Source organism: Vigna umbellata, chromosome 1 (assembly GCF_029865625.1).
Source record: "Vigna umbellata cultivar VRB3 chromosome 1, Vumbellata_1.0, whole genome shotgun sequence".
NCBI classification, from domain to species: Eukaryota; Viridiplantae; Streptophyta; class Magnoliopsida; order Fabales; family Fabaceae; genus Vigna; species Vigna umbellata.
Genome location: NC_142165.1, coordinates 21714417 through 21732558, shown reverse-complemented (window position 1 = coordinate 21732558; position 18142 = coordinate 21714417). Strand labels below are relative to the sequence as shown.

Here is an 18142-nt window from a genome sequence, read left to right as displayed (position 1 = left end):
CAATTTCATTAGGAATAAGTTAATTTCATACTAAACCAATTCTCCATACAACATTCTATATTTTAAGGCAAAAAGAATTGATTTACTCTAAGATAGCTTAGTTTCATGCAATCTAAGTATCAAAATCATGTATTAAAATAAGTAAATTAAACACTTATCAATCATGTATTGATGGAAAATTTTTTGCTTTTGATAATTCACAAAGTCTCACTTTCTTCTATTATGGTTGCGATTAATAGATCATGTTTTTTTTAATGTCATTTGCTAGAAATTAATTGATTCTCAAAAGTTAGATGAGTTGGGAAATGAAGCAATAACAATCTTGTGTCAGTTGGAAATATATTTTATACTTACATTGTTTTTTTTTATACATTTGATAATTCATTTGGTGAAAGAGGTATGATTGTGTTTGTGCTTCATATGACATCAATATAATTTGTTGAGAAGATTTTAAGAGAATATGTTAATTGTATTGTTAAAAACATTGCATAAAAAACTATTCAGTTTTGTTTGATATACATATCAAAATCTGAAGTAATATGAATTCATAATATTTAATAAGATGAAAGTTGCAAAAAAAACATACTTAAAATATGGGTTAAAATACTAATTTAGTCCCTATTGTCATTTGGTTTTGTCAATTCAATCCTAATAATTTTTTTGTTCAATAATATCTTAATTTTTGTCAATTTTATTCAATTTAGTCTCTTTTACTAATGCCGTTTGAATAATTAATAAATAGTGAACATTGTATGTCATGTGCTAATTCGTGATTTTCTTTTAAATTTTGTTAATTTTTTTTATTTTTTTATTTTTAAAAATGTTCATGTGTCAAGTCAAAATCATGTCACATATCAAGGTTAGTGACACGTGTTAGTGTCTTATATTCTATTTGATCTTATATTCATTATTTTTGTTTAATTCAGCCCAATTGGTTTTTTTTAAAATGAAGCAATTTTGTCTTTTTCCAATTGAGACCAAATTTATCTTTTATATCAACGTTATACTGATTTTTAGGTTAAATTATTCAATTGATTTTTCAACCTAAAAATCACATAAAATATTAAATAGTTTATGTGATTTTTAACCTCCATTAAAATTTTTAACTTTTAACCCATGGTGTTAGTTCTCACTTCTAAAATTTGTATTTTGATTTTAAACCAACTCTAACCCCAAATTAGAAATATTTAATAAAAGTATGAATTTAAATTAAAATATCAGTATAACATTTATATAAGAATTAGATTTGGTTTCAATTTGAAAATGGAAAATATTACTTCATTTTCTAAAAAAAGTATTGAATTAAACAAAAATATATAAACACTAAATTAAATATAAGACATTGACACATAACACTGTTACTACCATGTAGCACGATATTATGTTGACAGGTGAACATATTTTTAAATTAACAGAAATTAAAAAAAAATTAAAAATCACAAATTGACACCCGACATATATTGTTTATTTGATATTAACAAAAAATTAAATTAAATATAACATTGATGAAAGTTAGAACTTATATTGGAAAAAAAATATTAAGACTAAATTGATAAAATTGAACGAAAATAAAAATTAAATTAGTATTTTAACCTTATATATATATTCTTATTTTTATATTATTTTTCCTATAATAACTTATTACTTATTGAAATTTTATTATTTTTTAATATTAACTTTTTTTGGGAAACATATATACATGATGAATAAGATTCATTAACTCTGTTTGTTAGCCTAATAAGACTTATTGACTTTCATAGATGTTATGAAACATGTTTCATAAACATAACTTTTAAGCCAGACTTCTAAATCGATTAGGCTAAGAAGTAAAGAGAGACCTATAAATAAAAAAATAGGTCAGACTCGTGTAGTAAAAACTATAAAATAAACCAATTTAAATTCATCAAAACCTAACTTAACCAAACCTGTTTTCACTTAACAATTTAGTAAAGTTTGAATGAGGAGAATGGGCATGTCATTACCATCATCATTCATTCTTTCTTTATTTTCTTACTCATTACGTGCAACATAGCATATGTAGTGTTGCATAAAAGCAAATTCATTCTACTTCTTATTTCTATAAACTAGACTGCTATTTTTTCAAACTTCTTACCTTATATCTGATACTAGCTGTTGAATTTTCATGCATGCTCCTCAAAACTAATAATAACTTTGCTTCCACAAGTTACAAGGAATTTTATAAAACAAATATAAAACAAGTAAAATGATTTTTTTTTCATAAGATAAAATTACTTTATAAAAAAATTATTAATTATTATTGTATATGAATTAATTTTGACTAAAACATTAATTTGTTTATTTTCCTTTTTCAAAGTACTTAAAAAGTTTGTCCAAACATTTTAGACATCTTAAAAGGTACTATTGAATCAGTGACCAAGATACAAGCATGATAACCTATAACAGGACAAAAGGACACGCAAACTCAGAGAAAAAAATCATCATTATAAAACCATGAAAACTATTCGGTAGGCTTAATTATTGCAATCTATAGATATATGTAAAAAAATTGTTTTTAAATCAATATATTTAAATTAAATACAATTTTAATATAAGTTATTAAAATTTACTTTCTATAAATTATAAGATAGTATGGTATGTTTTTTTATTTTATATACATTCTGTGCCGTACGTCCTTATTTTATACGACAGAAAATATGAAATAACTATATTTTTCTTAACCACCAACAACATTAATTTTTATCTTTATTTTCAAAAGAAAAAATGTAAAAAATAATATATTTGATAATAAAATTGTGTTTGAGATTAGCTACTCTTAAGACCTATGCCTAGAGCGGTCAAAAGAGTGTTGCTCCCTACACACCACCTCTTACTTCCTCCACCTTTTTATTACTGTTTTGTCCTTCAGTAAAATTTTATTTTTATGGTTAATATTTTTGAATTTTTACCTACTCCCAACCCATTTCAGTAACATATACCCTACATGTAGTGGCAAACACACAATCTCTTCTTTCTCTTTAACGTTGAACTTTTTCCTCTCATTTGATGTGTTGTGTGAGACTGTAGTAGAATTTCATTACGTGGTATGCATGGGAGGTTGCAAAGGTTGGTGGTAGTGAAAGGAATTGATCAAATGCCAAGAGTCGGTCTTGATGGTGTGGTGGTGCTCGAAGGTTGCAATAGTGTTTCGTCCAAGTGTGTAATCAAATAAACCCTAAAATAAAGATTTAACCTTAAACAAATGTCATCCTTTAGCGGATGTTAACATCCGTTTAAGGTGAAACTGATGTCGACATCCGTTGAAGACCAAACGGATATCCCACATCCGTTTTGGCCTTCCCAACTCTGAGAGACAACCAAGCACAACAGCATCACATGATAAACAGATATACAGATTTAAACTAACCTGGAATGGAGATGAAAAACTAGATCCACCGCTAGATCTACGCTCCTCCTCTACGCTTCTCCACACCAGGAATCAACACCAATAATGGAAGGAAGCAAAGGAAAGGGAAGTGGGGAAGAGAAGGTTGAAAGAAAAAGAAAGAGAAGGAAGAAGAAAACCTTGAACGGAGATGGGAAGAGAAGAAGAGTGAAAGTTGTGGTGTGGTGGTGGGGTGCAACTGTCGTAGGAGTGAAAGTGAGAGGTAAATTAGGGTTTTGAAATATGTTAAAAAATTCCAAAAGGTAAAAAGTAAAAAAGTTAAAGCAGAAGGGTAGTTTTGGAAATAAGATAAATTGGGGAGGTGGAGGGAGTAAGGGGTGGTGGAGGGAGCAACACCCAAAATGGATAATCCGGCTCAATCTGGCCTGGTTCACCTTGGGTTGGTCACTTAATGAGTCAACCCAACTCGGTTCACTTATTAGCGAGCTTAAAAAATTTGAACCTGGCCCGACCCACCACGGGTTGGTGGGTTAAACGGGTTGTCTCACTGACTCATTTAGTTATAAGTTTTTCTTAAAATAAAAAAAAAATTACAATTTTTTTAATTAAAATTTAAATAAATTTCACACTAAAATGATTTTAAACTCCAAAGACAATTCAAAATAGTATTATACAATCCAAGCGTAATCTAAAAACATGTACAAAAGACGAACAAATAAGTTTTTAATATTGATAATTTTTGTATCACTTGTCCATCTATAATATTAGAGTTTTGAATAGATAAATCTATAATATTTTTTCTCTTAAAACATCGTCTTCTTTATCACCATCTAAAATATAATAAAAAAAATGCTAACTAATAATATTGAAACACAAAATAATAAATAATTTAATTAAATTAAGTTGGTTGGTGAGCTAACTCGGCTCACCACGGGTTCAACTCAGGTAAGTCAGATTCTAAGTGAGTTGGGTTGAAAACTAACCTGCAAAAAGATTACATTTGTTTCAAATTCAACTCAGCTTAAATCCGTAGTGAGTTGAATTGACTTGCGGGTTACAATCTATTTTGACAGTACTTGTACCACTGCTTAGAAACAAATTTTTGATATAAGTTTTAGTTGCACACGTTTTTAGCTTGTAAATTTTACAACGAGTGTGTATTATTAATATTATTTTCTAATTTACATATAAATATAATAGTTATTTATATGCAACTTTCATGTTACGTCAACGAGCTCTAAGAATAGAATTACTTTGCACTTCTTAAATTTCGGTGACTCCCATTAAAGATGTACAACGAAGTATTGGTTTAACTTTTAATTTATCCTTACCTAGAGTAATTTCTAATTATCTTTAACAAAACTGATAATATTACGAGTTTATAGTAGGAAATTAAAAAGAAAAAATTGTAAACGTTAGAAAATGCCATTTCAAGAAAGAGATAGAAAATAAAATCTAAATATTGTTATTAGAGGAAAAACGTTATTGTTGGTATAAAAATGGAACTACATGGTACAACTTAAGAGTTATAAATATTTTTAAGTGATCCAAAGATCAATAATTATGAATATAAAATGAGGTAAAAAAAAAACAGACAACCAATAATGATTCATAACATCGACTTTGGTATTGAAAGATAGGAGCAAGTGTCTTGCTAGAAATTTAATAGAAAAAGTTATCTAGAACGCAACCTTAGTGAAGAAAAAATAAGACATAATTTTTAATAGATATGTACGTGTAATATATTATTTTTTCCTTTCACAAAATTATTATAATTAAGTCCAATATTATGAACAACTTGGTCAAAATATATTATGAACAACTTGCTCAAAAGTTCTTTTTATAAAGATTTTGGAAATTGATTTGCTAAATTTATTTTCATAAATCAAACTTTCTTGATTTCTATATCTCCATTATTTTCAACATCACGAGTGAAAAAGTGTTTTTGAAAGAATATATTTTCTTTTATCCTTTTTACTATATTATTCTTTTAATTGAATAATACATGTATTATATATATATATATATATATATATATATATATATATATATATATATATATATATATATATATATGTATATGATTGTCGATATTATTTTTCACGGGTTAGAGGTAGTTTTTTTTTTAAATGTTGAATGATAAATCTTAACCAAACCCATTTATAATTGATCTATTGTATAAAATGTTTACGTGAATGCGTAATGTTGTTATTATAGGTTGTTTCATATGCTAACAAGTGTCACATGAAAAAAAAAAATCTTTGTGATTGAGTACAACGAGATATAACAAATAACTTGGATCTCCATGATTAATTAGATTTTATTTTGAAACAAGCTCATATTCAATGTATTCTTAAGATAACAAAATATATGTTTTAATGTTGTTTTAGGTTCAAAATATGTTTACAACTAGTCTCCACGTTGATTTTTCCTTTTATGTTATAAATTTGAGATGTACATATTTTTTTTCATTATAAAAGGTTAAAATATATTTTGGTGAGATCTTTCCAATAAATTATTGGGATTCCTCTTACAAAGACATTTTAATACTCAAATTAGGTATAATGCAGCAAAAGAAAACGATAATAGTTATTTTTTACAATAGACAGTAGTTGTGTTTCAATTCAATTATTTTAGTTGTGCTTTAATTCAGACGAACTTTATTGATTAATATTATATGTTGCATAATCTAAGAGCTATTATGGAAAATATTAGTTAAAAAAAAGAAGGAAAGAAGAGAAAAAGATTAAGAACAAAAATTAAAACAAAAACATTTATGCTTGAACAATGAGCTTTTAGGTTTAGTAAAACTCAATTGTCAAGCTTATAGTCAATGATCGGTTTGCTCATTAATAAGCCCAGTGTTAACAAATTATGAAAGATTTCACTTGTTATAGCTCGACACAGTGAATAGAACAATCCAATTTCCTTTATAATTTGATCTTTTGGTTTTCTTAATCTATTCTAGAGTTTATCCATAAGGTCCATTGTTGTGCTTCCTTAAATTGTTTTATTAAGCTCTTCTAATAGGATTCGTGCTTTATACCAAATAGATTATTGAATTAATTAGAAGTCAGACTAATTGTTTAATAGTTATAAATTATTAATTGAGTTAATTTGAGAATTACTTGATTGAATATTTTTTGAAAGAGTTTTTAAGTTTAGAGCCTAATGGTGATGAATGAACCACTGTGTCATTCATATTTTTCTTATCAGTTGCTCATATTTTGTTTATACTCTAATATTTCGTTTGATTATTTTGTTTTGCAACTTAGGTAGATATACATGATTTGATATTATTGAAACATTTCTTGTTTTTAACTACTTGACCACTCTGATATTAATTCATTGGTATCTCCTTTGAGCCTTAAACCTCTTTTTCTTGTTTTAAGCCACTACAAAACCTTAAAACGAAAAAGATTATATTTTTTCTTTACCTTAAAATCAAAGAATGAACTAATGAATTCTGTTAGGAATGAGTGATAAATAAAGTGTGTGGATGAGTACCTTATCCACAAAATAATAAAAATAACAAAAGGAAGAAAGGTATTTCATGGGAAAAATAGGGTGGAAAGAAAACAAAATAAGAAAAAGTAAAAATAAAAAACAAAATATAGAAAAAGAAAAATAATTGTTTTCTAAAAAAAACACAAAAGAAAATAATATATTTGTTTTCCAAAATCTTCGTTTCTTAATTCTTTCTTGGTTTAATACATCATTTGGTCCCTATTTTTGGGGGTTTTGTTCAAAATGGTCCCACCTTTTGAAAAAGTTCAGTAAGGTCCCATATTTTGGTTTAAAATGTTCAATTCGGTCCTTTTCGTGGACGGCGTTAGAAACTTAACGGTGGTGGTGCCACTGTGGCGAAATTTGAGTGAGCTGTTATGTTTTAATGGTTACGTGGCACTGTAAATTGGGGAAATATCCTAAATTGGGGACCCTAAAGTGGAAATTAGAATCAGAAGCCTTAAATTGGGGAAAAATCCCCAATCTTCTCCTGCTTCTTCTTCATCTCTACTCCCTGCAACCTCATCCAGACTAGACACACCTTCTTCACATTCTGAACCAGCACTGCAGCAACTGCGGTGAACACTCTTCTTCTACTTCTTTTTCTCCTTCGCTAGACGATTGATTTCAGCTTTTGCTTGGTTCAGCAGCCACTCCACGGTATTGCTAGCTTTGTCAAAGCCCAGCATATCTTGCAAACCAAAAAACCTCCTTGCAACATTAAGGGAAAGTCTCATTCTCCTATCCCTCAGTCCCCTGCGGTGCTGTTGGAGGGAAATATGAGAAAGACTAACCGGTTGAGGGTCAGGGTTTTGATATTGGGGATTTTTCCCCAATTTAGGGTTTCTGATTCTAATTTAGGGTTTAGGGTTATTAAAACTTTAGGGTTTTCCCCAATTTAGGATATTTTCCCAATTTACAGTGCCACGTAACCATCAAAACATAACAGCTCACTTAAATTTCGCCACAGTAGCACCACCACTGTTAAGTTTCTAACGCCGTCCACGAAAAGGACCGAATTGAACATTTTAAACCAAAATATGGGACTTTACTGAACTTTTTCAAAAGGTGGGACCATTTTGAACAAAACCCCCAAAAGTAGGGACCAAATGATGTATTAAACCTTCTTTCTTTCTAAACTTTTTAATTATATCTTAAAGTTTTCTTACCTTTACCTTGGTCAAATTAAAACATTTAAAAAGTCATTGTGATCTTTAATATATGTTTTAAAAATATATAAATATTAGAATCTGGTTAAATATGATTATTTACTTACATCAATATTTTAAGTGAAAATATAAACATAAACACTTAAGAAAATATTAGTAAAAGACAACTAGATTTTTATCAAAATAGTAACAAGACTAAAATTATATAGAATTTAAATAAAATTAAAAGTTGTATTGTAGAGATCACAAAATGTATTTTTAAGTTTAAAAATTAAAAGAGAAAAAGGTTTTTCTAACTATATACAAACCAAATGCTGAAGCATCGGTATTTAAGAAAAGACAGGAGGTGGAACAAGCTCACTTTCACTCGCATTTATTCTCTAAGTCTGCATCACTTCATTTTCGCTCTCTGAAAACTGAGTGTTCGTTTTCTTTCACTTTCTCGCGTAACGAATCTCACCAACCAAAAGCTCCTACCTCTGTTATTCCAGCAATCAGAACAATAACAAAAATGGATATTCCACGCAAATGTCTCTTCTCTCCAATTCTCGCGCTCATTCTACTTTCGTTCATCGTCCTCGTGGTGCTGCGTCCAGTTCAGTTACTCAAATTCACGACAATCGCTGGTCCAAAACGTGGACATTCAGTTTCTCTGGATCATCTGCGAATGAAGCTCTCCGGCGAGAATCAACTTCACGCCGTCGTAAATTCTGGCGAATTTCGCCGGAACAAATTCAGTGATGACCGAGCTGCTACCGTAAGTTCAACTTTTATTTTCTCTCTTCTATTGATTTTGTTTCCTCTGTTTCGAAAGCTGATTGTGCTTCGTTAATTATCGGCTTTAATTAGGATTTTATCATCCTTTTTAGTGTTTAATTTTTAGTATATGATTGTGAGAGAATGAATGGAAGTAATTAAGAAAATTGACTACGAGTTAATTTGAGTGAACAGAGGAAGGTAGGAAAACTAGAACAAACACTCGCGGCGGCGAGAGCTTCGATGCGAAAGGCTGCGTCAGAATCAGAAGGTGAGAGGAGCAATCGCACTGTGGCAACCACCGTGCATGACGGCGGAGACCGCCACTATGTACCAGCCGGAGCTATCTATCGTAACGCTCGCTTGTTTCATCGGTAACATCTCTCACCACCTCTCTTATTTCTCGGAAAAATTATCTAATGATCAAAATTCATAATAAAAAGAGAAAAAAAAAACAAAGAAATATTAATGGAATATATTACATGAGTAGATCATAACCTAATCACCAAGTTAACGCAATATTACATCATCAATAGTAATACAAGTTTAATGACTACGTATCGGTATTTTAAACTAAATAGAAATTAGAATTTGTATGAATTTTAAAATAAACCAGCAACTAGAACTAATAGAATATCAAAAAGCTTCTTCACTGCTTGGTTTACAAGTCACCGACATCGTAACATATTAATGCCACGAAAGAGATGTTTACTTTTGATGAATCTTTTCTTCTGATATACGATAAGGGAATGGCGAGTGCGCTAGTATTGATTTATTCTCTTCGTATTTTCACACTCATCCTCGTGAATCATGAAAAAGTATAGCGAGCAAGCCAATGATGATACTGCAAAAAGCTCCTTTGCTATGGATCAACTTTTTTATTATTACAGCACTCCAGCAGTAATGGAGTGGTAACTGGTATCCCCTGCTTCCATGATTCATATATAGCTTCCATTATAAGAAAGAAATATGTATTGTCCCAAGCTTTATAGCCATCATTCCATACTCCTCCACACCCCATATTTGCTATTCATTAATTTCCATAAGGAACCAAACCTTTAATACTATGGGTTTCTTGCTATTTGCATAAAAATATTATAAATAGGAAGAAACCAAATTTATAACACTCTTCGTTACGTATAAACTAATTCAACTTTTCCAAATCAGATTTTAATTATGTATGTGATTTAATTTTCATTTATGAAAAATTATTTGTTTTATTTTTTATTTTTATATTTTTCATAGAGTGAAGTGGAAAAATTTATTCAAACATCTCGTGTCATAATCATCATTATCATGGTTGTTGTGAGATTATTTAATAGGACTGTATTAAGAGACACGTGATTCTAAAACTTAATCTTCAAGCGTGCACAATGCAAATGGAAACCCTTACGGATGAGGATTAATTGTGCAATAATTGAAAATGAAAGTATATAAACATATTGGAAAATGATGGCGATTGAATTTTTTATTTGAGGTTAATCTTATTGCTTGCACGATCATATTTTTCTTAAAATAGTTTCTCTTAAGATATATATATATATATATATATATATATATATATATATATATATATATATATATATATATATATATATATTCTCGATACGAATTTCCATTCCTCCCGCTCGCATATTAAAGTTCTCCTTTTTAAGTTATTATTCCTTCTTATTATTAATGCTATTTTTAGTAGATAACAAAGAAATAGAGGGAACAGAACAAAATATATATTTGGATTTAAAGAAAGAAGTAAAAAGTCAAGAAGAAGAAAACTTTATTTGTTATTAATAATCTTATTTACTATTTATTATTATTAGTATTATTGGTGCACCTCATCTTTCTCACTCGTTCCCATAAAAAGTACAAATCTTTACTTCAAACAGTAAAAAGTTAAAATCAGTGAACCCGTCATTCTTTCCTCACCAATATCTTCCCTATCTCTTCTATTAAACTACATAGCACCTCTTAAATATTCTCAAATGCATTTTAATCAACCGTTCAACATTGAAATCAAGAATAGGTCAGGATAAATTAGTCTGGTAGTAATATCTCACCTTACACAAGTCTCGTGATCTTAGACTATTCGTGTTTCAGCTGTAGAAGATCTCAACATTTAAATTTGTATTTTGTTATTACTTAAATTAAATATACAAAAATTTAACTTTCATCACAAAAAGACATTCGACTTTAGTATATATGAGCTTATTTTGGCTAATGTTTACTTAATTATTTCTTTCCAAAAATATACCACATGTTTCCAAGTTATTTCTCCCCATATGTTAGACCTTCCTTAATTATCAAAAATATTAATGATGCACAACTGGTGCATACAATTTTGTTTTTAATCAGCCTGAACTTCTTAATAAATATGTAACCTAAACTTTAACAAGTCGAGTAATCAAACCAACACCTAATCTTGTGGGTTAACATCCACGCATATTAATTTTATCTTATAGCTAACAATAGCAATGGATTCTTTAATCAATACTATCATTAATTCTTATTTACCCTAAATTAAGATCATGATTAATTTTAAAGGAAAATAGGCCTGATATTAAAACAATTACAAATTACAAACACCCTATTGTTTTTCTCTATCTCTTTAAGTTTTCTTAACACTTTACACTTTACAACCTACTGTTTTTCTCGTACCTTTTTTCTCTGCTATAGACATTCCTTGGGGTTCAACCCTTTTTCCTTTAGGAAAAAATTATTCCTTGACTCTGGTTGTCTATACATTAATTAGGAGACACAAGAAATATACAGATATAAATAAACAATTAATTAATACATTTATTATATAGTTTGTCTGTACTTAATTTTTTTTAAAAAATGTTTCAATAGAATATATAATTTTTTGTTATATTTTTTCTAATTTACTTATTTTAAAAATAAACAGTTTTGTGATTATTTATAATAATTTCTATTCACTTCTTAAATCGTTATTATTTTAAAAATGATTTATAATTAAAAAATACGTATTTTAAAACTAAGTAAACTTGTCCATTAAGTAACAAGAAGTTTAGAAAGAAACAAGAAGATATGAATGAAATAGTTGTTATTATGTGCAAAAATTAGGACCCAATTTTTAATTGAATATTTGGGAGTAAATTTACTTAAATTATGAGTACAGGAGCTACCTGGAGATGGAGAAAATATTCAAAGTATACGTATACCCAGACGGTGAGCTCCCAATAGCTCATGATGGCCCGTGCAAGGACATATACTCAATTGAAGGAAGATTCCTCCATGAGATGGAACATGGTCCAGGGAGGTTTAGGACCAACGACCCCAATGCCGCTCACGTTTACTTCTTGCCATTCAGTGTTACTTGGATGGTGAAGTATCTCTATACTCCACTTTCATACAATGTCACTCCTTTAAAGCAGTTTGTGTCTGACTATGTGAGACTCATATCCATGAGGCATCCCTTCTGGAATACAACTCATGGTGCCGACCACTTCATGCTTTCCTGTCATGATTGGGTTAGTTCAAACTCCCTTTCTTCCTTCTTTACCTGCTTGCTTCGGTTTTCTTTCCCCTTAACACAAAATAGGTATTCCGTAGACGGATAACAAATAATTTAAACGTCAATACCTTTTCCATTTGAGTATAAAAAAAATGAAGAACCCAGTCTAATAATATTATTATGAAAGAATTGGAATACAGCTAGTAGCTTTCTATTTTTCAAAAGAATTTCTCAAAGAATATCATCCATATCGGATTACTGTTTCTCATTGACTCTTGAGAAAGAGTTGCAATTTTTCATAAAGTATCTTTTCCATATATATAAGCCATAATGGAATGATGTGATTGCATTAATTAGTATAGGCACGTGTAATATTTGTTAAATAAATAAAAAATGATTGTTGACACTCTAAACTGCTATCCAATACTCGTTTACATTATACACAATAAGAGAGTAAAGAACCTAAAGGATAACGCCACAGCGCTTATAATAACCCAGAAACACTCTATATCCAATCTTATAATCCACAGCCAACTCCTTTTCAAGACTTGTTTTTTTCTCCTTTACCTATGTTCCATGAGGTGTTGAAGCATTTGTATAACTTGGAACTATCTTCTGGGAAATTCTTCTTTACTTAGATGCTAATGTATGCTTGAAAGAAAAATATAACAGAACGAGTTACATAAAATCTCTTTGGTTTGCATAACTATTCTACTGTCCTCTGATTTTCTGCAGGCTCCTCATGCATCACAGGGAAATCCCTTCCTCTACAACACCTCAATCCGTGTCATGTGCAACGCCAACACCTCAGAGGGCTTTAACCCTCGAAAGGACGTGTCCCTTCCAGAAATCCACCTTTATGGAGGCGAAGTCTCCCCCAAACTTCTCTCGCCCCCATCCAACAACACCCCACGCCGCTACCTCGCCTTCTTCTCCGGCGGTCTGCACGGTCCAATCCGCCCCAGCCTCCTCCACCACTGGAAGAACCACGACGCTGACATTCGCGTCTACGAATACCTCCCCAAAGACCTTGACTACTACTCCTTCATGCTCAACTCCAAGTTCTGTCTTTGTCCCAGTGGCCACGAAGTGGCCAGTCCCAGAATCGTGGAAGCAATTTATGCCGAATGCGTTCCCGTGATCCTTTCCAAGTATTACGTGTTGCCCTTCAGTGATGTGCTGCAATGGGAGGCGTTTTCGGTGCAGGTGGACGTTTCAGATATTCCGAGGTTGAAAGAGATTCTTAGTGCAATTTCCGAGGATGAATATTGGAAGCTCAAGGAGGGAGTGAAGGCTGTGAGGAAGCATTTTACACTGAATCGGCCTGCCAAGAGATTCGATGTATTTCACATGATCTTGCACTCTATATGGTTAAGGAGACTAAACATACAACTCAGATAGAAAATTTTCAGTTTTCTCTTATACATATTATAAACTCATCACTCTCTGCCCTTTAATACGAATCCCATGGATTCATTATTTGAACCTAAATTGTATTTTCCAATCTAACCCCCTCCTTTCCTTTACATATATATATATATATATATATAAGCCTAATTTATACAATATTAACATTTTTATTTTCCAAAATCAGATAAATTTGTACTTGTTGTTTTTCATTATTTTTTATAATATTTAAGAGCATTGCATATAATCATTATTTTTTATTAAATGATTTTTAATTATGAACACGATTTTATTTACAGCCCTAGGGGAAGGTGACAACAAGTGTGAGGTTCTGAATACAGCCTAGGTAGACACATACACTGAGCTATCCATAAAACTAAATGAAACGGATGATCTGAACTACAATGATACATGCAGAAACTACGTAACCTGTATTAATCTAGTTGAGTGTCATATAATGAAGCCATGAGAAAGACGTTCGATCCGAGATCTTAGCATGCCTCCAAAGGAGAGAGAAGGAGAAGATTTTGAAGGTGTTTTTCTTCTGGTGGTGTCATTCTTGACATGGAGTGTGACGATTGGACCCATCTCTCTCTTCACCGAGTTGCTGAAGTACTCTACATCAACCTCGTTCCCTGATATGTCCTTCACATAGAAAGCGTTCACGGATTTCTCTCCATGCGTTTCAACGTCTGCTCGAACAACCACCAGCCCATTCTCTCGCAGTACTCGTGTTATGTCCGACAGTAACCCTACTCTATTCTCTGCACACAACTCTAACCTAACTCCCTGCATGTCCCATGTTACATCAAACAATATGTAAGTAACTTCTATATATATACCTTGCATCAATCAGTGCAAACATATCATAGTAATAATCTTCTTTTAGATTTCTTTTAACGTCACTAAGCTAGCTTTTAGCTTTTAAAATTCAAAATTAATATCTTTACTTTCAATATTTTTAAAAGGGTTTGTTTTAGTCTATATGTTACACAACCCTTATATAAAACATTAATGTTAAAATAAATATTTTGGAAGCAAAAACAATCATGCAATTTTATATATATGTATGTATGTAAAAAGGTAAGATTGAAAGGATTAGTCATACAGATCATTTTGCATTTTGTAGTTGGTAATTATACTAACAAAATATTTAATGATATTTAGGATATGGAGATTAAAGAAATGTCTTTTAAAGTACATAACCTAAAAGGATTAATTTTGAAAATGAAAAGTAAAAAATAAATTTATCCGAAATTTAAAGAATTAAACACGTACTAAAATCTTAATTTAATTACCTCACAAACCCGGCGTTCTATGGCTGCCTCTAAGCATTTTATTACTCGTTCCTTCTCACTTGCCGTATCTAAAGCATATCCATCTACGTGCCTGATAAAATACTCCTGCAACACGTTAAAACATCAAACTAACTATTAATTAGGAATTAATTTGTATAAATAATATCAATTATCTTTAGTAAAAGGTATAAACAAGCTCAGTTTTTTCTGACAGACCTATTTATATAAATGATATTTTGATACATATAAAATTTTTACATTCAATTTATAAAAAAAAAATTCTATTAAAAGTAGTATTAATTTTTTATATAAATTAAACTTATATTTCATTATTATTGGATCTTCATCATAATTTTTTTCTGAAAAATGAATCTTTCTTGAGGAAACCTATGAATACTCATGTTTAGCTCATCTCTTAAAATGATTATAGTTAACAATTATTTCCTACTATTATAGATCGAAAATAACGATTTTTAACGTAAAATAACTAAAACCAAAATAAAAAAAAACATATTTAAATCTATTACTAATAAAATGTATGATTCATATACATACCTGAAATGCATAGCCTCCATGAGAACTGATGGAAGCATGGAAAATCACGTACTGCATGTCTGTTAACGTGCAAACAGTATCAAACATGAGCCTGGGACGATCCTTACACTCAATGTTCACAATTGAATACCCCTTTTGTTCACAACTTTCAATTGTCACCATTCTTTTCCTTCCCTTCATCTCTTTAGGAGAAGAGGGAGCCTCAAAGTCCCTAACTGAAAGCATAAGCTGGTGCAACCTCCGTTCCACACTAGTCATGTTCCCTTCTCCTCCCAATAACTCCGAGGTCTTGACATCTGGACGAGTAATCGTGCCATCACCATTACGATTAGTGGTGGCACGCAATACAGTTGTCAAGTGATCTTCTATAGAGGTTAAACGAGAAGGGTCCTCAATAGCAGAATCGGTGGATTGATCCGATATGTAAGCCACGCATGCGAGTCGTGCATTGTGACTCCATGCGTGGACTTCAACTATGTTACATCGGAGATCCACCAACGCGGCCGAGATCTCGGAAAATAATCCGGGACGGTCCGTACCGGTTATTTCAATTGCTGTGTACTGTTCAGTTGAGTTAGAAAGTAAAGGAATGAATTTATTGGAATAGGTCTTGTAGTTAGTCATTGTTGTGATGACTGAATTGATGTTGCTGTATTGTTGTGATGGTGGAGAGGCTCTTGATTTTCCTAGGGCCTGCATGCACGCTTTTCAGATTTACCCTCTACCATTTCTATGTAAAAAGAAAAGAAAAAGCACGCAAAAACAATCAGAAACTTAATTTATATAAAATTTTTAGGTGTTTTATTGATTTTTTCAATTAAAACTAGAATTTATTTTAATAATTTATGCAAACTCTTTCTTCTATTTTTTCATTAAGAAACAATATTAACAATAGAGTTTAATGATTAGAAAATACGAGTGTAAAACTTGTTAACTAGAGATATATCTTGATCTAGCTTTTAAAATAATTATTATAAATTTTTTTTATCATATAATGGGTTGTGTTTCGACGATAATTATAAGCCTATTTTCTCTTTAGATATCTAAGAAATTAATTACTTTATTTTCTTCATGTCAAATTAATTAAAACTAAATTTTGTGTTCAAGGTCTTTTTATGTTATATACAGATTCTTGTAATGAAATTTGATTATTTCATGTGACTTTTATTTTCTTAAGGAGATGCTATGTAGAGAAATATAAGGGTTTTAACAAACTTGTTCTAAATTGGGTCAATAGTTGAATGTGTTTGAACATACTATAACCATAAATTTCCTATGCATTTAGGATCCTTTAAAGCAAAGCCTCTTTCAATCTAACCATGTTTTTCAGTTTTGTTAGATGAATTGACATTTTATAATGTTTAAAAGGACCAATGATTATGTTTTAGCCGAACTCCATGTCATTCTAATAAATTTCTTCTAAATAACACATTAAAAAAATGATAGAAAAAAACAACATGATTACACATAATGCAGAGATATTTACAGAACTATATGATTCTAGAACATGTAATAATTTCTCGGGTAAAACTATAAAGGGTATAGAAAAGAAATTGACACAAATAAAACCCTGTGATCGTTGTTGTAGGAAGATTGGAGTACCTGTTGGATTTCGTTAATGGCTTTCTGATCCGTTAGTTTGTTGCCATTCTCGTCTCTAACATGAAACACTGCAATTAGATTTGGATTACAGATATTTCAGACCCAAAAAAAAAAGATTTAATTTAATTCAAAATATCAAACATTGACCGAAGAAATTTATTTATTACGCACCATCCATGAACCAACCAGCATCACATGAAATATAGCTTTTGCAGATTTGAAGGTTCATGTCTGTCAAAACTTGCACCACTTCTAGGAGGAGACCCTCCTTGTTAACACTATCTACCTGAAATCAAACAATGTTATATATGTTACTCATTTTCTTTGTCACATTCACCCTGAAAACGTTGCAGCCGAAATTACTGTCACAAACCCTTTTTCAAAACGTTGGTAACAACAACACCAAGATTTTTGAAGTTTGTGGCGTGAAAACAATATGGTATATAGATCAGAAAATGATCTTGTGATGTAAAAAACAAGATGGTAGATTTAAAAAAAAATATTTTTTTTGTTTGATTATTGTAAAGTAAGATACGTACGTACCTTCACCACTGTGCATCCCTTCATGCTGTCATTGTCGATGCAGACTCGGCATCTTCATGGAAAGAAAAATGAAAATTTTGATTATATAAGACATGAAAATGTGAAGAAAATGATTAATGAGAAAGAGATTGAAGGAAGGAAGGAAGGAAGAAAGACTTACGGTGGACCATATAATCTTTCTGGGAGAGTATCAAAGTCAGGATCAAAGTAAGGCCAACAAACGCTGTTGTTCATGCTGAAAATGAAGAGTTACTTTAATTCTTAGAAAGTGCTAATATTGAGGGAAATTTTTGAATGGGGCGACAGAAGAGGAATGAACGAACGAATGAGAAGCTTTTAACGTATAAATATTTCAACCATTCGTAACTCATGCCAAAAACAATAACACCAACTCACAACTAAGCACTTTCATGCACAGCTACTCAAAAATTACCAACATAATTAAACGTTCACCCTAAAATGTAGGACAACT

General features: G+C 30.6%; 2 protein-coding genes across 2 annotated transcripts; one reads left to right on the top strand and one right to left on the bottom strand.

Annotated features, from left to right (window-relative positions):
• The first annotated feature begins 8419 nt into the window (after window positions 1–8419).
• On the top strand, window positions 8420–13803 carry LOC124827943 (putative glycosyltransferase At5g25310). Its single transcript, XM_047301134.2, has 4 exons — window positions 8420–8797; window positions 8992–9170; window positions 11930–12281; window positions 13001–13803. The coding sequence occupies exons 1-4, from the start codon at window positions 8552–8554 to the stop codon at window positions 13664–13666; spliced, it is 1443 nt and encodes a 480-aa protein (XP_047157090.1). The 5' UTR covers window positions 8420–8551; the 3' UTR covers window positions 13667–13803.
• Window positions 13804–14122: 319 nt separating this feature from the next.
• LOC124827942 (ACT-like superfamily protein) lies at window positions 14123–17904 on the bottom strand. The gene is made up of 7 exons (XM_047301133.2): window positions 17831–17904; window positions 17671–17722; window positions 17299–17413; window positions 17128–17195; window positions 15526–16218; window positions 14971–15075; window positions 14123–14461 (listed from the first exon to the last, which is right to left on the bottom strand). Exons 1-7 carry the CDS (start codon window positions 17902–17904, stop codon window positions 14123–14125), a joined length of 1446 nt encoding a protein of 481 aa, XP_047157089.2.
• Window positions 17905–18142: the final 238 nt, after the last annotated feature.

Bases quoted from the DNA above. Each gene is read 5' to 3' on its own strand.
- LOC124827943 (XM_047301134.2), top strand. From the start codon at position 8,552: ATGGATATTCCACGCAAATGTCTCTTCTCTCCAATTCTCGCGCTCATT. The intron at 8,798-8,991 runs GTAAGTTCAACT...TTGAGTGAACAG, and splicing joins GTGATGACCGAGCTGCTACC to AGGAAGGTAGGAAAACTAGA. The intron at 12,282-13,000 runs GTTAGTTCAAAC...GATTTTCTGCAG, and splicing joins TGCTTTCCTGTCATGATTGG to GCTCCTCATGCATCACAGGG.
- LOC124827942 (XM_047301133.2), bottom strand. From the start codon at position 17,904: ATGAACAACAGCGTTTGTTGGCCTTACTTTGATCCTGACTTTGATACT. The intron at 17,723-17,830 runs GTAAGTCTTTCT...CTTTCCATGAAG, and splicing joins GAAAGATTATATGGTCCACC to ATGCCGAGTCTGCATCGACA. The intron at 14,462-14,970 runs GTAATTAAATTA...TGGGACATGCAG, and splicing joins TAGAACGCCGGGTTTGTGAG to GGAGTTAGGTTAGAGTTGTG.